The sequence below is a fragment of the Vicugna pacos genome, chromosome 2 (assembly GCF_048564905.1).
Source record: "Vicugna pacos chromosome 2, VicPac4, whole genome shotgun sequence".
NCBI classification, from domain to species: domain Eukaryota; kingdom Metazoa; phylum Chordata; class Mammalia; order Artiodactyla; family Camelidae; genus Vicugna; species Vicugna pacos.
In genome coordinates this window covers 16605683-16629166 of record NC_132988.1, presented here as the reverse complement: position 1 = coordinate 16629166, position 23484 = coordinate 16605683, and the positions used below count along the sequence as shown (strand labels likewise).

Genomic DNA, 23484 nt, shown 5'->3' with positions numbered 1-23484 from the left:
GAACTAAAATGGAAAAAGCTGTGGGAGCTGAAGTTGAAAGAATACGAATCAGCTACCGTGAGGATGAGGAAAGGGCCCTACGAGACAGTGATGGGGTAGCAAACCCTCTGAGGAAGCAGCAGTTCCGCAAGAACTGATGACGTAGAAGAAGACCGTACAGTTAGAAGTGAGAGAAGAGTAAAACACTCCGACAGAGCCAAGTTGTGTTCATGGCAGAGAGAAGATCCCAGGACAGGCGTCACTGCAGGTCCTCATGACCAGTTGCTCGCTTTTTGGGTGTGGCCCTCATTCCCACCTGAAGAGTTCCCCTGACCTTGCTCCTGATGCCTTCAGTGTCTCCTCTGTGGTTTCCAGGGATAGAGATTTCGCTCACGTTTTGGGACCCTGTTCAACCCTCATCCTGTGCTGGTTTTCTGATGACTCTGTTTTTCGGTTTGTCTTCCATCGCACTCCTCTGGAGTTTGTAATCGGGGGCCCTCAGGGTACATGCAGTACCCGATGGTGGTCTCTCTCCTGTGGAGGTCATGGGCTCCCTCAGGCAGTAGTCACGTCCTCTTCTCATTTTACAGGCCGCCCTGCACTGTGCTGAGTGAATGGGCAGTGCGAGTCATTGGTCGTTTCTTGGGGCATTTCTTTTAGTTTTTGTGATCCTGGTTTAACTTAGGGCACAAAAGGGAAGGTTTTAGCCTCTCCTTAGAGGAAGTTTTGTTTTGTTTAAAAAAAATTTTTTTTTAAAGGAAGTAACTGTTGAAGTATGTGAGAGACACAGGAGAGTTATGTAGTAGCTCTTGGCTTTGGTCAGCAACTGGGTTTTTAGTCCGTGCCATGAAGTGGTGATACTCCAGTGGCTGGGCAGTGGGCAGGCTCCTGCTGGTTAAACCAGGTGAACACGTGAGGCCTGAATCCCTGCTAATGTTTACTTTGGGCTTTAAGCACGTTCTGTGGTTAACAAGGTCGCTTGTCTTGACATTATCCCCGGGATGTGGTTTTATTTTTGTCTCCCCTTTCTTAGGATATTTGGGGAACCACTTTGTTTGCCAAGTTACTCTATTCAGTACCAAAATATTTGAATAATATTGTGTTATGTCATTAAGCTTAAATCCCTGATCTGGAAAAACAATACTTGCAAATAGTGTTCTTACTTACCTTCTATCGATTGCCTTTAACCTCAAGGTTACCGTATTTTTCTTAAAAACAAACAAACAAACAAACAAAAAAAGGTCAGGATATGTTTAGTTTGCTAGGACTGCCATAACACAATAGCACAGATGGGGTGGCTTAAGCACCAGAAATGTATTAATGTCTCATTGTCCTGGAGGTTAGAGGTCCAGAATCAAGGTGTCAGTAGAGCTGATTCCTTCTGAGGGCTGGGAGGGAAGGATGTGTTCCGGGCCTCTCTCCTTGGACATCTTCCCCTTATGTCTCTTCACCTTGTCTTCCCTCTACGCATGTGTCTTGTGTCCAAAATTCCTCATTTTGTAAGGACTCCAGCCACTGGATTAGGGCTTATCCTAATGACCTCACCTTAATTTGATCACCTCCATAAAGAACCTGTCTCCATATAAGGTCACATTCTGAGATACTAGGGGTTAGGACTCCAGCACATGGATTTTGGGGGACCCAGTTGAACCCCTAACAGGGGAAGAACACTGCACTAGTACCACTGTGCCTACAAACCAGGCTTTCTTGACATTGAAGCCACGAAGCTTCAAAGGAGACTGCTATCCTGCAGGAAATGTTTGTGGGTAGGTGCCCCGAATTGTGAGGGGGGACTCCTGAGTCTCATAGTTGTTGGCAAGGTTTCCAGAAATTCTCTCAAGAGGTGCTGTCATCTCCTCCCTGATGAGGGCAGTGGCCTCGGACCCAGTTTCCTGCTGCTGCCCTTGGGGTCCACCTTCCACCCGCTCTCAGCGCAGCTGAGTGATGCTGTGAAGGTCAGGTTATGTCCCTCCTCAGCTCACATCTCTCCCGAGGCCCCCACCTCACTCATGCTAGAAGCTTAACTGGCACCTGTTGTCTCTGCCCCTGTTCCCTGTTCGCCCAGCTGTGCCCCCTTGGTCGTCTTCAGCCGTACTGTCCACCCTCTGTCCTGCCTCCAGCTGGAGAGGCTTCTCCTCAGCTCTGTGGGGCTTCCTCCTTGGGTCCTTCCAGTTTTTCACGACCTCCTTCCCTCCTGCGATGTCTCCTCAGAGCTGTGTACCCTCCCCCATGCATCCCGACATCCCAGTCTGTCTTCCCTTTCTCCAGTGACCCTTACCAGCTACCAGTGTGCTGTGTCATTTACTGATGTCTCATAATCTGTCTTCTCTCAGATACCCACCTGCCCCTCGCCTTCTCTGTCACCTTCTCCCACCCCAGGTGTGTGGCTGGTTTGCTGTTAAGTCCCCAGTGCTGGGAAGACTGCCTAGCCAGTAAGGAAGAATAAACAGCACAAGTGGAATGTGGGTGTACGGGCTAGGGAATAGAATGCTGAGAAGGGAACGCTGGAATTCTGGCCACTGGGGTCCCTGGAAGTAGAGGATTGAGATGAGGGTTATGCGGTGAAAGAGAAAAAAGTGGCTCCTTGATTTAGGGGGTGTTTGCATGCACATGTGTATACTTGTTTCTTTCATTTTAATAAATAAAATTGTGATCATTTTATTCTTAATTTAAAATTTTTTTGGGGGGGTAGGTAATTTAGATTTATGTATTTATTTAATAGAGGTACTGGGAATTGAACCCAGGACCTCATGCATGCTAGGCGTGTGCTCTACCACTGAGCTCTACCCTCCCTTGGTCATTTTATTCTTTTGGGTTACTTAAATTTTTAAAATTTACTACAAGAATTGCATGGACAGAATAGTGAACATCCCTATACCCTGTCTTGTTTAACATTTCCTTCTGTAGCTACATGCCTGTCTCTGGCTGGCCTGTGGGGCTGTTCCTGGGTCAGCTGCCTGTCATTCATTTGGCCCTGGCGAGGTTTGGCGGAGGGGGGTCCTGTGCTATAAAACCTGCCCATGTAGGAAGGAGGGGCTCAGGGTCCAGCACTTTGCTTGGGAAGGGACAGGGAGAGGTCACGTGTTAGTGAGATGTGACATTCTGGTTCTTTTCCGTTGAGAGATGGGAAGTCTGACTCACACTATGAGTTGTGCCCAAAGCCACACACCTGGAATAGAGCAAAGCCTGTGCCTGAACCCAGGCCTCTCAGGTTATAGAGTCTCCCTTTCATAAACCATACTGCCTCTGGTCCACAGGGCTTTGGATTTCTCGTCCGTAAAATAGGATCCTCGCCTACATTGTCTCTCAGATTATGTTCCCTGCTAAAGTTCTTGAATTTAGGCCAGGGCTTGAAATCCCGATGCCTTCAACGGGCCAGGCAGATATTATCTTAGATATGTGAGGCCAGTGAGTGGCCACAGTAGGGAGTGGTGGGGCCAGAGGGTTTGAGAGATTCAAATCAAAATTCTAATGAAAGGGATGGTCAGGAAAGAAAGTCTTGAGGGCCACCAGCTTTAAAAAATTTATTTATTTAAAAATTGAGGTATAAACATTGATGTATAGTTGATGTACAATATGTCACAGATGTAAAACATAATGATTCACAATTTTTAAAGGTTTTACTCCATTTATAGTGATTATTGACTGTAGTCCCTGTGTTGTACAATGTATCTCTGTAGCTTTATTTGATATATAGTCGTTTGTGCCTCTTAATCCCTGACCCCTAGAATGCCCCTCCCCCTTCCCTCTTCCTGCTGGAAACCACTTGGTTGTTCTGTATATGTGTACGTCTGTTTCTTTTTTGTTATGTTCACTAGTTTTACTTTTTAGATTTCACATATAAGTAATATTAGAGTATTTGTCTTTCTCTGTCTGACTTATATCACTTAGCATAATACTGCCAAATCCATCCATATTGTTACAAATGGCAAAATTTCATTATTTTTTATGGCAGAGTAACATTTCGTGTGTATGTGTGTGTATGTATGTATGTATATACATACCACATCTTAATCCATTCATCTGTTGATTGCTTCCATATTTTGCAGTTGTAAATAATTCTTCTATTTGGGTGCATGTATCCTTGAATTAGTGTGGCCTTTTTTTTTTTTTTTCATATACGCCCAGGAGTGGAATTGCTGGGTCATATGATAGCTCTACTTTTAGTTTTTTGAGAGACTTCCATACTGTTTTCTGTGGTGGCTGCACCAATTTACATTCCCACCAACAGCGTACCAGGGTTCCCTTTTCTCCACCTCCTCACCAACATTTGTTATTTGTGTTCTTTGTTGACGATGGCCACTTTCTGATGAGATGATATGTCCTCGTGACTTTGATTTGCATTTCCCTGATGCTTAACGATACTGAGCGTCTTTTCATGTGCCTCTCGGCCATCTGTATGTCTTCTTTGGAAAAATATCCATATGTTTTGCCCATTTTTTAATAGGCTGGTTTTTTAAAATAAGTTCTATGTGCTCTTTGCACATTTTGGATATTATCCCGTTGTCAGTTACCAACATTTAATCCCATTGAGTAGGTTGTCTTTTCGTTTGTCGATGGTTTCCTTTGCTGTGTGAAAGCTTTCAGGACCACCAGTTTTTGTCGCTCACGTGGAGGCACTTCTCTGGGAACGTCAGCAGTCCTAGTTGTCACCGTGCTGCCTTGGCGTTACAGTGTCAGCCCGTCAGCTATTGAAGTTTTCTGTGAAGTGTAATCAGGGAAGGTGGAGGTTGGGAGCGTGTTGGCCTGGATGTTCCCTCTGGTGGTTAAGCCCTTCACCTTACCCCACAGCACAGAGACACACACAGACACACTCGTGCATGCGTGTCCTTTGCAGCCCCTCTCTGGGGCATACTGTCCCGCTGGGCCACGTGGTCCTCGCTCGCAGGCGCACCTGTTACTGTCAGGCTGTGCCACACCGGGCTGTGCTAACACTGGATTCTATGCTAAAACCTGGATTCTAGTTTGAACTCTCCTTCAGCTCTGCATGAAGTTGAGCTCCTTGTCCAAAGTTGTGCTCTCATTTCCCACCTGTAGAGTGAGGGAGAGAGACTGTCAGTGGATTTCAGGTTGGGCTCTGCAGGATGCAGTCTTGTTGGGGACCACTTTGTGAGAGATGGGGACCAGTCAGGCACGGTCGTTCCTCCTGCCTCCACCTGAGCAGCTTTGATTACCTCTTGGTTCTCCTCCTTACTGGTTGTATGATCTTGGACAAGTTGATTAATGTGTGTGACTCAGTGTCCGCCTCTGTTAAGCGGCATAATAATACTAGAACTCGCCTCTTAGAGTTGTGGCGATACTTAAATGAGTCAACAACTGTAAAGGGGTTAGGAGAGTGTCTGATGTCATAAGGTATGGTGGCAGAATTATGGCCCTCCAAAGATGTCCCTTCCCAGTTCCCAGAACCTGTGAATGTGTTATTTTATGTGGCAAGAGGAACTTTGCAGATGGGATTAAATGAAGGCCCTTGAGACGGTGAGATGATCCTTGGTTAACATGGTGGGCTCCTTGTAATCGTGGTGGTCCTTAAAAGGGGAGATGTGAGGGCAGGAGCAGAAGTCGGACTCATGCCATTGCGGGCCATGAGCCAAGGAATTTGGGCGTCTTCTAGGAGCTGGAAAAGGCAAAGAAATGGATTCTCTCCTAGAACGCCCAGAAGGAAGACAGCCCCAAGGGGCCCATTCTGGCCTTCTGACTTCCAGAAATATAGGATAATAAATTTGTGTTTTTCAAGCCACTGAGGTAGTGGTAATTTGTTATAGCAGCAGTAGGAAGCTAATACAGAAGTGTTAGCTGTTTTTTTCCTGTTCTCCCTGTAAGAACATATGGCCACAGACAGCTTGAAAACCAGCACGCTGGGTGGTCATGTCATCTGATGGCTTTCTGTGGCAGGTCCTCTCTGCACACAGACTTAGCCTGAGAAGACTCTCCACATTGGCTGAGTGTACTCAATGCAGCTGAAGTCTGGAGTCAGGTGGGGTGGAGGTTTGCAGTGTGGACCTTGCCAGTGGGACTCTCTGCAGTGCCTGGGCCACTCCCTTCTTAAATGTTCTTTATAACAAGTTGGTTGGTTACTCTGGTAAACAGTATCTGGTTGTCTGTGCTATGTGCCGTAGTGGGTCCCGAGTCCAGGTTTATGCATTTGTTTTGAGGCATCTGCATCTTTGTGGACTCAGATTGTGATCCTTTTAGCCCATAAATGTGTCAGTTCAAGTCCTCCTAGTGACTTTAGAGGTGCTTATTCTCTAAGAACTTACTCTAACAGGAGATCATCATACTAAGTGAAGTAAGGCAGAAAGAGAAAGAAAAATACCATATGTCACTCATATGTGGAATCTAAAAAAAATGACACAAAGGAATTTATTTACAAAAATAGAAACAGACTCACAGACGTAGAAAACAAATTTACGGTTACCAGTGGGTAAAGGGGTAGGAAGGGATAAATTGGGAGTTTGGGATTAGCAGATACAAACTACTATATATAAAATAGATGAACAACAAGGCCCTACTGTACAGCACAGGGAACTATATTTAATACCTTGTAATGGCCTGTAGTGAAAAAGAATATGAAAGGGAATATATATATACACACACAACTGAGTCACTATGCTAGACACCAGAAATTAACACAACATTGTACATCAACTGTACTTCAATAAAAAAAAAAAATGTCCGGGGGGGGGGCGGGGTAGAGGGTGGGAAGGGATAGACTGGGATTTCAAAATTGTAGAACAGATAAACAAGATTACACTGTATAGCACAGGGAAATATACACAAAATGTTATGATAAATCACAGAGAAAAAAATGTGACAATGTGTATATGTCCATGTATGACTGAAAAATTGTACTGAACACTGGAATTTGACACAACACTGTAAAATGATTATGAATCAATAAAATGTAAAAAAAAAAAAAACTCAGAGGAGAAAAGAACTAAAAGAAAAAAAAAAATGAACTCACTGCACAGACATTCCAGGTGGGCTGGGAGGAGAGTTGGGGCCGGGAGGGCCTTAACTGAATGGCTCCAGACACCGTGCTGGCTGCTGAGCTGTTCCTCCAGCAGCCTGTGATTTGGCCTTCAGGCCTCGGCTAGCCCAGCAGTGCATTCTGGGCTCGTGAGACATTAGCACCCATTTTAAATCTATAAAATGAGTTATTTTCTTTCTTTCCGGACTTGACAGAGAGGCCATAATGCTGCTCTCGTATACAGTTCTGCTGCAGGTTTTGTAGATCCGGGAAACACGAAGGAAAATGAAGGAGCCAGTCCGCAGTCCTAGAGGAATTTTGTTTCCCCTCCAAGTGCCTTGGATTACCACCAGCGTTATTTCCTTGGCACGAATCTGACGTGAAAGATACTAAGTTCCTCAGAGTCCGTACCCTGTGCTTCTCTAAATAAAACGCAGAGGAATTTTGGTGCGTGTTTTGATGTGCAGAATGGGCGTCAGAGCTTCCCCTGGCAGGACTTTTGCATATTTGACAATCCAGTTATTTGAGCCTCTGCATGCAGAGGAATGTGTGCTTCTGGGCGCAGTTTGCCTATTTGGGAAAAGGTTTTGGAATCCAGCGTGGTTTGTGAAGAATCCTGTATTTCAGATTTAATGAGTGAGAAAGGTACATTTATTTGCTGATTGATTTTTCTTTTCTTCTCTTTTTTAAAAGAATTGAAGTATAGTTGATTTACAATGTGTTAATTTCTGCTGTCCAGCAGAGTGTTTCAGTTATACATTTATATATATATATATATGTATTTATTTTCATATTCTCTTTCATTATAGGCTATTACAAGATATTGAATATAGTTCCCTGAGCTACACGGGAGGACCTTGTTGTTGGTCTATTTTATATACAGTAGTATCTGCAAATCCTGGACTCCCAACTTACTGATTTTTCTTTTCAAGCCTGGATTTCTGAGGCATGCCACATTTCCTCAGGTGGGCCAGTTAGTGCTTCGGTTGATGGCTGCAGGAGAGAGACTGTAGTTATAACTTAGTCCCAGGGCTGGGCTTATAACCTCGGGGGTCATAATGTACCTAGAGGGCTGCCCAGCGGTAAGGTAGAGCCCCCTGAATGGAGAGGTTTCCCACTTCCAAGTACCTGCGTGTGTCTGATAGTTCATGGTCCTAACTGAACACTGTTAATAGGTGACTGTGTTGAAAGAAGGAACTTTCTCATTTGTAAAACCATCCAAGGCAAACGGTATCTGGAGTTTCTTGGAGCCTGGATTTACAGTGCAGTTGGATCCCTCCTCGTGATGTCCTGCATCTCACACTCAGCAGGTCTCAAATAGAACTCCTCATCTCCTGCGGAGAGTGGGAGCTCCAGTGTTTCTCTCCCATTTGTCTGTAGATCGAAGACCTAAAAGTTCCACTCTGGGACACTCGAAAGTGTCAAGTTCACTTGAAAGAGTGCAAATCACTTTAATTCTTTTAAGTTAGCTGTGCTTTTTGTGCGCGCACAAGCTTGGCATCATCCATCAACGTACACCAGCCGTGAAGGTGTTTCGGGAGAGCAGTGTTAATTGACAGCACTCAGGAGTCAGCATGCAGGAGAGGATGGGGGCGCAGAGGAACACGTACATGAATTTTCCATTTAATTAGAATTCTACACTAGAGCCATTCAGATAACTAGTTGTGACTGGGGGCAAGGGACCTGGGAATAATGTTAAATCTCCTGAAAGTTAGAGTAATGAAATGGAAAGGACACTGATGGACGCTTGAGAGACCAAGGAGTTGATCTTCTGCCTCCAGGACATGTTAACAGCAGTCTACAGAGGTCTGTGACCTTGATCAAGTCACTAATCTATCTTTACCCATTTGTAAATTAAGGTCACACCGGCATCTGTCCTGCAGGCTGATTAAAAGGAGTAGATGAAATAATATTTGTAAGTCTGTTAGTATACAGTAGGCACTCAATAAAGATAGTCCCATCTAGTGGGCCCTTCACCATCTTCTCCTAGAAGAGGAATGTTGCCAGACTTTGTAACTTGTAACTTCAAGATTGGTTGCATTTCATGTGGAATGATATTGGAAAGAAAAACCGTTATCTTTTGCACAGAACATCTTTGTGTTCCGTTAAATAATGGATTGTACTAAGTGTAGTGAGTGGTCTTGTAATTTTAAATTATGTTTGGAAAGGCAGAAGATAACTATAAAAGTATAAACTTCGTGAGAGAATAAATGCATTTAGAATGTACTACGTAACGAAACGGTGATAAGTTTGTGATTATTAGGTGGAATGGAGTTTGGTGTGGTCCAATTTCAAACACCAAAATTTTTGCATAATGAACTCTAATAACACCAGAAAGAAGACAGGAAAAATCAGTATATTCTAAAATAAAGAACTGATGTAACCACAGTACTTAAGAGAGGAAAGCATGCTATTTCCATAGGGAGAGAGAGATTTCTGTGCAAATGAACCCAAACTTAATCTGCTGTTATAAACATTTTCAACTAATGAAACTGAGAATCATAAAATAAATGTTGAAAAACAGATGCATTTAAGTTTTAGCTTCTGGAGTGCATCCTGCCTTGACCGTATGAAAACGTAATCTTTGAAGTATTCTTTGACCTACTCAAAGGAAATAGCTCCAGAGGGGAAAAACAGAATTTATAGTTATATGTATATAATAAAAGCATTTATATATTATTTGTATATAACATATATAAATAAGTAGCTATAAACATACACATATAAACACCCACACACACATACACATACACAAACGGAACCAATTACATGCCCCTGTTGAGATCTGGCAAAGCAAATATTAGCCAAATAAAATAAGATAAAGTTAGTAAAAATGATAATACACTCACATGCTATTAATATTTGGAAATAGCTGCATTAAATAAAAAAGAAAAGCCCTGTGTGGTCCCTGTTTCAGAGATACAGGGAGGCACAAGGCTGTTGGCCGCTGCCTTGGGGACAGGCTGTTCCGGAACGGGAGAAGAGATAACCCTGAGAAAATGTTCGCTAAATAAGGCAGTTGCAGGTGAGCAGTGCTTGAAGAAGATGCAGCGGCGATGGACTAGAGAGGGATTTAGGGCAGAGGGGTGACGCTGTTTTCGGGAGGACAGTGAGAGGAGGAGGAGGAGGAGGATTCTGTGAGCAGGGCCATCAGTGTGGAGAAGCCAGCCAAGTGAAAGTAGGGGTGGGGAAGGAGCGTTTCCGGTGGAGGGAGCAGCACTTTGAAGCTTGTCGGACTGGATGGGTTTGGTGTGAACCTCCAGCTTAGATCTTCGGGAATAATTGTATAATTGTATGTTTGCCTGGATTACAATAGAATAGTTACTTTGCAGTTGCCCGAATAGCCAGGCTTTAAAAAATGTATGTTTTAGTTGTGAAATGATGGCAAAAAATACAGAAGTATGTGAAACAAACATATATTTTAAAGAAGAATGAGAGGGGGAGGGTATAGCTCAGTGGTAGAGTGCATGCTTAGCATACACAAGGTCCTGGGTTCAATTCCCAGTACCTCCTCTAAAACAAGTAAGTAAACCTTATTACCTCCCCACCAAAAATGAACAAAAGAAAACAATCCCCTTGGGATCTTAAAAAAAAAAGAACAAGAAGAATGCAAATATCACAGACTCACCGCTAGGTTAGGAATTGAAATACCTTTGATTCCCGTATGACTTCCTGACTGCATCGCCCTTTCTGGCCGCTAGTGGTAAACATCATCTGCCTTTTGAGATAATCATTCACTGGCTGTTCTGTAATTTTGTGACCTATGTATGCAACCCAAACATACGGTTTAGTGTAGCTTGTTTTGAACTTTGTATGAAAGAACCACACTGTGTATTTTTTTTCTTCACTGTGTATTCTTTTGTGACTTTCTTCTTTCTGTCCAAATCGTGAGATTAGTCTGTTGTTGATATGTGCATTTATGGTTACTTTTACTCTATCATGTATGAATATCCTATAATTTAGTCATTTGCTTGGCTGTTGATTGGTATTTGCTTCTCCCAGTGTTTGGCTATTGCTGTGGTCCCTTCCGCTATAGAAAGTACGTGTCTGTAAGTGCGCGTGTGCCAGAGTTTATCTTGGGAATTTACCTAGAAAGGCAGTCTCCGAGTGGAGGATATCATCGTCAAACTTCCTGGAGAATGCCAACGTACTTAAAAAGCAGTTAGACCAAGTTTTCCTTTCACAGGCAGTCTGTGGGGGTTTCTGTCACTCCACGTACACCAACTCCTGGAGTTGCTAGACTTTCTAAGGTTTGCCAATCTGACAAGTGTATTGAGGTATGTTGAGGTTTTAATTTTCCCTTTTATCATCACTAATGAGTTTGAGCACCGTTTCATGTGGTTTTAGGCCATGTGGACTGCCTTCACTTCCTTTGGTGAAGGGCTTATTCAAGGGTTTTGCCCAATTTCTTATTGGAGTTTCTGCCTCACCTCGTTGACTTATACCCCTTATTTATTTCTTTTCTTTCTTTTATTTTTTTAAATTGAATGTACCAGTTTCTGGTGTACAGCACAATGTCCCAGTCATACATATACATACATATATTCGTTTTTATATTGTTTTTCATTAAAGGTTTTATGAGATATTGAACATAGTTAACCTGTAGTATACAGAAGAAACTTTCTTTTAAAATCTATTTTAATATAGTGGCTAACATTGTAAATCTCAAACTCCCAAATTTATCCCTTTCCACGCCCTTTCCTGGGTAGCCATAAGGTTGTTTACTATGTCTGTGGGTCTTTCTGTTTTGTAGGTGACTTCATAGTGTCCTTTATTTTTCTTTTTAGGTCCCACATATGAGTAATGCTATATGGTGTCTTTCTTTCTCTTTCTGGCTTATAGCCATTAGTTATATCTTTAGGTTGTGTGCTTATGTCCAATTTTTATGTCTTTAAAATTTTAATACAGTCAAATTTTATTCATCTTTCTATATTAGTTTACTTGTTACTTTGAGCAAACGACCCCCAAACCTAGTGACCTAAACTGCAGCCCTTTACTTCCGTGTGGACTCGGCTCACTGGGCCCCTCTGGATGCCTCTGCGGGTGGGCTGTCTGACGGATGGGGCAGGGAGTGGGGGGCCTGGGCCACAAGTCTTTTGTCAGCCAGCAGGCTAGTCTGGACTTGGTCACACGGAGGCCAAGGGTTCCAAGAGAGTGGAGCAGGGGTGTGCGAAAGTTCAAGGTTCGTGAGCTGGAGGCTCTGAATCAGCACAGTGTCACTTTGACTGCATTCTTTTGCCCACAAGAGCAGCCTGGGTCCAAGGGATTCACGGGGCGGGAAAGTAGACTCCGCCTGGTGTCTGAGGAGCTGCAGAGTCACACTGAAGACAGACGTTCCTCCGAGGAGGGGTGGAGCTTGGGGTCCGTGCTTATGGTCCATCACATTTGACATTAGGGCTTTGCTTTTCTTCCATCCTTCGGGGGTAAGAAATCACAGTCCTGTTTCCTCCTCTAAGAGGTTTTTTGGTTCAGCTCTGTAAGAGTGAAGTCTCAGCAACCAGGACGGGAGGACGTCGATGATGGGGGAGGCGTGGCAGGCGCTGCGGCAGGGCTCTAGGGGAACTCTCTGACCTCCTGCCCACTTTGGCCTTGAGCCTAAAGCTACTCCAAAGTATAGTCTGTTAGGACAAAAATTTTTTTTTTTGTTGTTAGGACAAAATTAAAGAACAAAACCAGACCATGACAACAGAGCTGGTGAGCATTATTAGAAGTTTAGGAAGTGAGAGAAAGAAGGCATTTTGTCCAGGAGGGCGTCAGGGAACCATTGTACTTAATGATTGGAGGTAACGAATTGGTTAAAAAAAAAAAAGTAGCAGCATTTTCCAATGTAAAAATAAGGATTTTTGGCTTTCATTCCTTGTTAGCTATATCACGATGACTAAAAAAAGGAGAAGATTGCTGATCCGACTATTTCATCATCTTATTAAAAGCAGCTGTCAGTTTGTACATCGCGGGCTTCACTTTCTTGTCCATATTTACTTTTTTGCATGAGTACTCATCAGCAGTTAGGGATTGTGTATTTTTCTTCCTCCAACTTTCCAATTTGCTTGACATGAAATTTTGTTTTAACATAGTCGGTCAGTGTTCTCTGTACTGGGACAGGGGCCGTCAAGGCTGCAGGGGATCAGTGAGCAGCTTCTCAGAAAGTGCTTTAGACCAGAGGCAGGATTGTGCCCTGGTCACGGCTTGGGCTTTGGACAAATGGGTCTGGAATAGAGCAGGCCTGTGTTGTTTAAGTAGCTGTGCAACTTGATGCAGATTATTTAACATCTCAGAGCTTTGGCACTCCCTGATCAAAGGGAGATAATTTCTGTTTTATTTATCTCTCTCAAGAGTGTTGAGTGGGGCTACGTGTCATCTAGCATAGCGCATGGCCCATGAAATAACTGTTAGCATGTTTTAGAAGGAGGATTTTCCATTGTTTTCTAGTTAAAAAAAAAAAAATTGAAGACCTATAGGTCTTTTGCAGAATGAATTCTTTCTAGCATTTAACCTGCACCTTTGGTTTACCTCCCTGCTGCTATGAAAACTCTTTGAAGCTTCTAGGTTTCTCTGGCTGGAGTCGGACCATCAGTTAAGGGCATTTGGGTGGCTGAGTTGGCAGCCGACTAGATCTCATCAAGCCCTGGGAGGTACTGTCAGTGGGTGTGTTCCTAATCATAGCCTGAACTTCTGAATCGGTCAGCTTCTGACCTGAGTGGGGAGAGACAGGAGAGTGCCTCAGGGAATAAGGCACAGCAGTCAGATCCCTGAAGAAGAGGAGAGCGGTGGGGGGAAGAATTATTTCTCCAGCACCTGCTTCATCCCAGAGCGTAGAGTAGAAGACAGGCCTCCAGAGACTGGGTGGGCCAGTCGATGGGCCCCTTGGCCAAGGAGTTGGGTCGTTTCTCCTTCCAGATTGCGTTTAGGAGAGGTCCGCCACCTTCAGAGGAAGAAATTCCTTCTAATCCTTGACTTTGAAACAAGGACTCAAGTAATCCCCCCATCTTTCTTTCTAGGTCTTTCGGCAGCCCAGCGGAAGTTTGCTCATTCACTCCGAGACTTTAAATTTGAATTTATCGGTGACGCGGAGACTGACGATGAACGCTGCATAGGTGGGTGAAGACGAGGTTTTGGTTTGCTCTGTCCTTTGCTCTGGCCATGAAATAATCACTCCTTTCTCCTCACAGATGCTTCCTTACGCGAATTTTCTAATTTTTTGAAGAATCTGGAAGAGCAGAGAGAAATTATGGTGAGTTGTGGGATGTAAATGAACAAATCCGTCCTTTAAGTGGGGGAACGTCTGTCTTTAGAAACTGGTTCTGGTGGAAGTTTTGGTGCATTTACCCATGGATGAGGCAGTGCCTGGTCATGGAAGGAGCCCTGGATGAGGTTCTGGGAGCCCGGATTTCTAGTTCCACTGTGGTGCCACCCAGGGTGAGATCTTGGACAAGTTGTTGGACCTCTAGACCAAGGCACTGTGTGTTCATCTGTAAAACAGTGTGTTGAACTGTGTCAGTGCTTTTTAGGTTTTTGTTAGCCCTGGAGCACTTGTATTGAAATAGAGTCTCATGCATAATCTTAATGGGTCAGGAGGACCAAAGGAGAAAAGCATATGTAGAGACGGAGGACGGCAAGGCGGTGTTGGAGCTCCACGTCATACTTTTGGGGATTTCTAGGCTGTGTGGAGAGGGAGAGAACTTGAACCTGGATGTCTTTCAGATCCTACTTTGCCTTGAGATTCGTGATCACAGCAGTAATAATCATAGCAGCCCTGCACGGGGTGCCCCCCTCATGCCCGATGCTATGCTGGGTGCATTATCTTACGTAACATACGTCCAGCAATGAATTCCGAAGGGTTTTGAAGAAGATTTACTTTCTCTTTCCTTTTCTCTTTCTTTTCTCTCCTTTTTTCTTTTCCTTTCTTTTTCTGTCTTGTCTTTTCTTTCGTCAGATTCTGGTGTACAGCATAATGTCTGTCATACATGGACATGCATATATTCCTTTTCATCTTCTTTTTCATTATTACAAGATATTGAACATAGTTCCTTGTGCCATACAGTAGAAACTATCTATTTTGTATATAGTAATTAGTATCTGCTATTAAGTTTGTTTTCTATGTGAGTCTGTTTCTGTTTTGGAAATAAGTTTATTTGTGTCTTTTTTTTTTTTCAAGATTCCACATATGAGTGATATCATGTGGTATTTTTCTTTCTCTTTCTGGCTTACTTCACTTAGAATGATGATCTCCAGGTCTGTCCATGTTGCTGCAAATGGCATTATTTAATCTTTTTTATAGCTGAGTAGTATTCCATTGTATAAATATACCATAACTTTATCTATTCATCTGTCAGTAAGGGTTTAGGTAGCTTCCATGTCTTGGCTATTGTAAATAGTGCTGCTGTGAACTCTGAGGCGCATGTGTCTTTTCAAATTAGAGTTCCCTCTGGATATATGCCCAGGAATTACCCACCTTTCTTAAAAGCTTGTGTTTCCCTCCTAATGACATATTCATTCATTCAACAAAGATTTACAGCAGAATTGCCACTGGATTATGATACACTACCTATTCTCACCAGTTTTTTCAGGCTTTAAAAAAATGATCCAACTATTTTTTTTGATGTTCCTGAGAATGAGTACTAACTACAGTTATGTAAAAGGGTAAGTGTCTGAGGGATTCAGATGTGGTGGTAATAATATTGAATGTGACAGCTAAGATAGTTTAACTTACTCTGTGCCTAGTGCTAAGCTGTTTACCTCACATTGCCATTTAATTCTCACATCAGCCCTATGAAATAGACTGCGTTACTGCCCTGCAATTTACAAATGAGGAAACTGAGACGCAGCACCTTGCCTACGATCACATGGTGGCTGAGAGATGGTGCTGGGACGTGCCAGAGTCAGACACTCTGAACCACCCGCCACTGTGGCCTGCTTCCTAGATGTCACTGTCACCGGGGTGGTGGCTGGTGGGGATTTCTAGTTGGTAGAACTGGAGTAGGAAAAGCAGGAGTAAAGCACTGGTTTTGATTTACAAAGACGGAGACCTATAGCCTTTGAAAGCTCTGATGTGATTCACACTGTACCCTAAATTCTGAGACAATTTGTATATCTTGTCAGTAATATAGAGGGTATGTGAAGGTCCTGTGCTCCCGTGAGGTTCTTTGGACACAAACTGATGTATTCAACCACTATTCCTGTGCTCTTGAAGTCACTGATTTCTCAGCTGTTTAGCAAAGTCTAAATGTGATAGTGATAAAAATAGTGCCGTGAAGTCACCCCTCTATGGCATGAAGTGGGTATGGATGGGTGTGTTGGTGGTGATGAAAGTGCATGTTGTTAGTTTATGTCAATAGTGTCAACCTTGTTCTCAACCCTCTTTGCTATTTAGTTGTATTTTCCTGGGATCCTGAGCATTTAGCAAATATGTATTGGGTCTCCTTTTATGTTTCAGTTACTGTTTAGAATCTGAGCCCACAGAGGTAAACAAAGTCCCTGTTCTCATGGAGGTTATATTTTAGAAAAGGAAGGTGATTAACAAATGAACGATACATTGTCAAGCAGCAATAAGGGCTACAAAATGAAATTGAGAAAGGCAAGGAGTGAGGGCGTGAGGTGTGGTGCTGTTACAAGGAGAATGGTGCAGGAAGGAAGGTCTTTTTAGTCGAGAACTATGAGGCATCGTGGTATCTGGGGGAAGAGAGTTCCAGGCAGAGTGATGTTAGATTTTAGTTCCACAGAAATACTGAAATACTCTGTCTTGATATCCTGTAGCTGACCCTATGTGTGGATGGATTCTGTATCCATGGCCTAAAAATATTTGGAAAAAACTCCAGAAGGTTCCAGAAAGCAAAACTGGAATTTGCCACATGCAGACGATGATTTACGTGGCATTTACATTGCATTTACAACTATTCACACGGTAGTTTCATTATACTGGCATGCCCTGGTTCTGTTGCACCTCGCTTTATTGTGCTTTGTAGATAATGTGAATTTTACATATTGAAGGTTTGTCGCAACCTTTGGCAAACAAATCTTTAGGTACCATTCTTCCAACAGCACTTGCTCACTTTTTGTCTCTGTGTCACATGTTGGTAAGTCTTGTGATAGTTCAGACTTTTTCATGATTATATTTGTTATGGTGAACTGTGATCAGTGATCTTTGATGTTCATATTGCAAAGAGATCATGACTCACTGAAGGCTCAGATGATGGTTGGCATTTTTTTTTAGCAATAAGGTGTATTTTAAAAATAAGGTGGGTGCATTGTTTTTTAAAGACATAATGCTGTTGCACACTTAATGAACTACAGTATAGTGTACACATAGCTTTCATATGCACTGGGAAACCACAAAAGACGTGTGATCTGGTTTATTGTGACATTTGCTCTGTTGCAGAGGTCTGGAATGGAACCTGCACTGTCTCTGATGTATGCCTGTATTCTGTGTTGTAAGTGATCTAGAGATGATCTGAAGTATAGAGGAGGATGTGGGTAGGTTATGTGCAAACACTGCCGTTTGGTACAAAGGACTTGAGTATCCTAGGATTTCGGTATCCACGAGGGTCCTGAAACCTGTCCCCACTAAATACTGAAGGATGACTGTATTTCTGTTTTATGAGATGAATTGGCTAGGTCAGAAAACTGGAACGTTGAGCTCCAGGCTGTCTGCTAAAGAAAGCGTAGTTCTCGGAGCTCTTGTTAGCTGACTTGCTGATTTAATCTTCTGCTGCGATGGGGGTTGGCGGGGGCTCTGTCTCAGGTGGGACGAGGAAGACAGGGATGGGGACAGAATGTTGTCTGTATAAGACAGTGCACCTCAGAAGGGAATGGCTTCTGTTACAGCCCGTTTGTGAGAACGACAACTCCTGCTGGATAGAGGGAAACTATCCAAAGCCGGAAAGCAGTGGGGGGCAGCTGCCACCAACCGCAGAATTAATAGGACACCTAATGCTTTTTTAAATTATTATTTTAACTTTTTATCTTGGAAAATTTCGGGCATGTGCAAAAAGTAGAGAGAAAAATATAATTAAACTACACATACTTTGTATTCAGCTTCAGTAACCATCCCACACAGCCAGCCTTGTTTCTCTGGTACTCGTCACTACCCCATCCCCGTTATTTTGACAGAAAGTCCAGTATCATATCATTTTATCCATAAATACCTTAATGTATAGCTCAAAAAGATAACTCTTCTTTCTTTACGAAGAATTAGACCATATTCATTTTTTTTCTGATATTCATTTACATTTTTGTCTCCTCTTCACCTCCACCCCTCCAGTAACAGTTGATTTGCTTGAATCTGGACCCAGACACATTGCATTTGAGTGATAAGTTTGTAAGTCTCTTTTAGTTTATATGTTTTTCTTCTTCCCTTTTTCCCTTGGATAGGAATTCCTGATACTCTTCCATTAGCTTTAAAAGACCTTTAAAATAGGAGTGCTTCCTGAGTTATCAGTGCGTGATAATAATATGATTAATAACAAAAGTGGAAAAAATTGACATTTAACCCCTATTGATGTTATCTGGGTTTTCTGTCTAATCTTGATAGTCAGCGATCACTTTGTTTTTATTTTAACTGCGTCAATGGTGTGGCATCATTATGGCTCTTTTGGCTTCCTTAAATAGCTCTGCACACTTAGTAGAAAAAAATCTTTGGTGTTTTCCTAGACACCACTCAAATGTTTGAATGAGAAAAGATACCTCCCTCAAGAAGTGTCCAGTGTGGTCCTGGAGAGTAGCTGGTAAAAAGTGAATTAAAATATATTACACTAAGTGCCAAACGAAAGTGTAGGGTGTGCTTGCCTAGAGTGGGGAGCAGCTAATTCTGTGCTTGTGGGGAGACTTCATGGAAGATCTGGTACTTGGATTGGAGTTTGTGGGGCAGAGACGCAGAGGGGAGCCTTTGTCTAGTTTAACCAGCTCTTACCCCCCAACCCCCCAGTGACAAGGAGATAAGGAAGGTGTTTAAGGAGCTAAAACGGATGCCAGCACATCCTGAGAGCTTTTTAAAACTCTTGTTTTACTTAAAAGTGTTACGAAACAACAGCCGGTTAAAAGCTGCATGTTAATGAAGGAATGCGAGATGATAGCTGTAAAATAGAGGTGAAAATATTCTAAAGTTGGTTCCTAGAGTTTAACAAAATCTTAGTGTTCACTGAATCTTTACGAGTGATTAGTATTTCCTGAGGTCCTAAACTGAATGACGGTGCAGCATGATAATAGATATTCACAAGTAAGACTGAGTCATTACAGTGTTGAAGCAAATTTATATAATCTGTGTTTTAGAAGGCAAAGGCTAGGGCCAAAGAGCTTTTAAAAAGCTTTCCACTTCTGAAATAAATGTTAAGATAGAGGACTTTGGGCTTTAGGGGATAAAGACATTAGTCTGGAAGCCCAGTGATCAGGAAGATGTTGCGCTTTGTAGGTTCTGAGCCACCCGTGTATGTGTTCGCACGCCTCATCTCTGTGCTTTAGCAGGCTGGGTAGACAGGTGGAGCTCAGCAAGCACGCTTGTTAGTGCCCAGTGCTGTCAGGACAAAGGCATAGTTCCTACCCTCGAGAGGTCCACTGGGGAGACTGCCACAAGCATGCTTTGCGGTAACAGTTACTGAGGGGTCAGGGGAGGCATTTTGGAGACGTCATTTCTGGCCTGAGATGACACATCTGAGTTGACCAGGTAAAGAAAGAGGGCAGTGAAGCGTTTCTTCCTTAAGGGAAAAAACTGGAATGAATTTGGAAGAAAGGGACGGCTGTGTTTGCATATCCCCCCTACCTGTGTCCAGCTCTGTCGCTATTACGATGGACTGTTGGGGGGGGGGTGCAAAGAAGGCCAGTCTAGGACATCAGGGCATTTCTCTCCATGCACGGGAGTCCAGCTTTTATGGATGGATGTGCTGTGTCCTTGAAAAGACCAATGTGGCCTTCTTCAGGACGGTGTTTTCAGGTGAGTGATTCTTACTGAGAGTATTGCCAGCCTTGACTGTGAGAGTGGGGAGCCGGGGATGGTTCGTGGCTGGGACGGCTGGGCTCGCTTCCCTGCATGTCCCCTGAGGAAAGTCCTATGCGGCGTGTCCCTGCCAGGATTCCGGAGATGTTCCCTCTGGCGTGGCGGGACATGCTGTACTGATCCAAGTCGGGCAGCTGTCCAGGAATTTAAGGACTTTTAAAATAGTGCTGTTGTGTTGATGATGTTCTTTTGAAAGCCCTTTGTAGTGTCTTTGCTTCTCTTACATGTGTTGTGTCCTGTCTTTCTGTTTTTGTTCGGAGCTTCAATGTTACTCTCAGTTTCTGAGGGTCCTGGCAAATCAGGGCAGTTGCCTGAGGCCCAGAGGTGGGGGGAGGCTTGGGGAAGAGGGGATGCCCAGAGAGAGAAGGCGGAGCCTGTCAGATGGTGCACAGTCTCCTCCCTCTGGTTCCGAGTGGGCTGGTGGGGCTGCTGGGCTGGCCTGCAGACCCGAGGGGGTGTCCTGTCCCCCAGTTGCATTCCTTTCCCCACTTGAACAAGAAGATCCTGTGTGTACACAGTCTTGAGGCTTTTGAGACCTTTTTCCCCACCCCAACCCCTACCCAAACAATTTTTTCCCACTGCAGATTTCACTCTTGTGGAAACACTGGGCCAGGGAACGCTTGCTGGGTGGTTGGCCCAGAGCTTCTGTTCCAATAAAGAGGGCCCTAGGCTTCTGAGGATCGAAGCCTTCTGTTAATTAGCTTAGATGGTTCCAGGCAAGACGCGCTGAGTGTTTCCTCAACCCTCGTCTGTTTGTTTCACTCCTTCCTCATTCTTTCATGGTTGCAAGGATCTCACCAAAGCTTTTGGTTAAGCGATTTCTGTATCTTTTGGGGCTTTTGACTGATTTTCCGCTTCAGGCATTTTATTACTTTTTCTTTTAATTTCAAAAGTGCTTCATGGTATTAAACAACAAGGTCCTACTGTACAGCACAGGGAACTATATTCAGTATCTTGTAATAACCTATAATGATAAAGAATATGAAAAAGAATATATATGTATAACTGAGTGTGCTATACACCAGAAACTGACACAACATTGTAAATCGACTGTAGTCAATTTAAAAAAAATACTTGGTGGTTAAAATAAAATACCTTTCACCTCTTGGGAGGAATTTTCATGACATTCTCTCACTGGTACACCCTAGGGCAGTAGCTCTCAAGGCCTGGTCCCTGGACCCTCAGTGGCAGTATCACCTGGGAACTTGTTAGAAATGCAAATTCTCGGACCTTACCCCAGACCTCCTGAATCAGGAGTGGGGCCTATTGGGCTGTGTTCTTTTTTTTTTTTTTTTAAAGGGAAAGTGAGTTTATTTAGAAAGATAAACGTTCCGTAGACCATTTCAGAAGGTGAGCCCCCAGGCTGTGGTCTATGGTCTAATAAGCCTTCCAGGTTATTGTGAAACATGCCGAGATCAGAACCCCTGGCCTCAGGCGCCAGCTGCCCTGGCATTTGCAGTCTTGCAGCTGAATGTCTGAAAGGTAGAAACACTGTCAATTGCTTGTTGATGACTTTACGTCTCCCAGGAGATTACAGTAGTCGCTAAGACCCTGCGCTTTTACGTGTCTTTTCCAAAGGATTTTGGACTAGATTTTGTTTGTTTGTTTCAATGGGACAAGTTTCTGCTGTTAGGAATTTTAGTGTTACTCAATTTGTGTTTCACATTGCTTTTGAGTTCCTATAATGTGAACTCATTACATGCCATTGGAAAGACTGTGCCTTTATTGTCATCTAATTTTATTTTATATGGTATATCAAACCTATTTTAATCAGTTCTTTTACAGATACAGTGACACATTTTTTTATGCAGACTAAGGTTGGCGTGTGCATTCCAATGGGGAAAAATCCATTTTAAACCTAAGAAGATATTTCTCAGTTTAGTTTCAAAGTTGTCAATGATCTAAATTTATGAAGGGTTTTTTCTCCTTGGAACTGACCTTTACCATTTGACAACATTGTTTTTTTTTGTTGTTGTTCAAATAAATCCTGTCCCCTCCACCACCACCTTTGCTTGTAAACCCAGTATAATTCAGTCAGTTGCCAGTCTCATTGTGAAACCTGTTTTTCAGGAATGCACCTTGTGGGAGTTGGATTTTTTCTGACCTAGAATCCTATAGAGGTTACAGTCAGGACTGCCTCTAACAGGAGGCCTGGACTCCTTCCTGATCTTTTCGTGTGAAGCCTTCTCTCATGACTCAGTGTCCTCGCCATTGGTGACTCACTGTCATCTGTGGCCTTGCAGCCTTGTCATCATCAGATGCTCCTTCCCTCTTGAAACTTACATTTCCTATATTTCATCTCCTTGGGTTTGTTCTCTGCTTCTGAGGAATCAACTAGCTCTTGGGATAAACCAGTTAATATGTTAACATGACAGAATTCAGAGTAGACTTGGACTCTTGACTCTCCACCCTCCAGCGCGCGCGCACACACACACACAGCCCAGAGGGGCATCAGAATGTACCCAGCCCACCCATTCCATTGTCCAATCCAGAGGACTGGTTCTATTAGTGGGAATTAGTTCAGCTGAATCGGAGTTTCGCGAGGAAGATATTTTCATTTAGATCCTGTCATGAAGTGCTCAAAGGTATGGCCTGGGCTCCTAAGACAAAGAGTGGAGGGGGAACTTAAGGAAACTTACATTTAACTGCTTCATCTGAAAAAAAAAAAGGAAACAAACTCAGTGAAGCGGAGGGATTTGATCTACATCACGTATCACAAGTTGGTGACAGAGACGAAGAGAATCTCTCCTGTCTCCTGGTATCCCAAGGACATTCCTTGCCCTTGGCTCCTTGTAAGATGTAATGCCCTTCCCTCCACCTCTGAATCTGGGTGGGAAGGATAGGTGTCCTTATAGCTCATGTCCCCCAGACCGCGGACGTGAAGAAATGTGAATCTGGTTGTTTTTCCTGGGTTATTTGGACAACTGTGGCCCTTCAGCACTTCAGTGGACTAACCACTCATGTAGCACTTAAGGAGGAAATAGGAATTCTGGTGGTGGCTTGAAAACTTGCCATTGAGACCTGCTGGGTAGGTTGAGGAAGTGTCAGTAATAGGACCTAAAGAGTGGATGCCACCACCGTGGAAGAAACTCCTGGAGACCACAGTGGAGAACCCCTTAAAGAAATGACGCGGCTCCAGGATCCTGGATGGCAGAGGAAAGACATGTGTGGGGAAAATCCGACATTGGTGACTGAGATGAATGTGATTCAGGAGAGTTAGATGCTGAAGAAGCTTTAGAAATATCTTAAATATCTTTTGCTTATCATCTTTTTAAAAAATGTATGCACAGGAGGGATATATGGCAAAAATCCGTCTTAACTGCCAGAGAACTTTTCAATAAATATGAAAGTTCTTAGCGTTAAGATATTGAAGACATCATTAGCAACATGTTTTAATAGCAGAGAAAAAACAGAGTGTCTTACTATTGGTGGCATGTTAGATTGAGTGAAATACAGTCCTACAGTGGTGTTGGGTGTCGTTGGAAGTCCAGGGTAAGAGCAGGGGCCATGGCAGTATAGTGGAAAGAATATGGACTTTGAAGCAGTGGCAGCC

The 23484-nt window shown here is 43.3% G+C and overlaps 1 protein-coding gene across 16 annotated transcripts in view; it reads left to right on the top strand.

Moving 5' to 3' along the window:
• ARHGAP10 (Rho GTPase activating protein 10) overlaps nt 1-23484 on the top strand; it is a 301281-nt gene that overhangs the window by 67312 nt on the left and 210485 nt on the right. For all 16 annotated transcript variants that reach the window (XM_072975997.1, XM_072976004.1, XM_072975925.1 and 13 more), the window contains exons 2-3: nt 13945-14040; nt 14116-14177. In XM_072975997.1, the coding sequence (XP_072832098.1) occupies nt 13945-14040; nt 14116-14177 (158 nt within the window). The remainder of the gene's footprint in view (nt 1-13944; nt 14041-14115; nt 14178-23484) is intronic.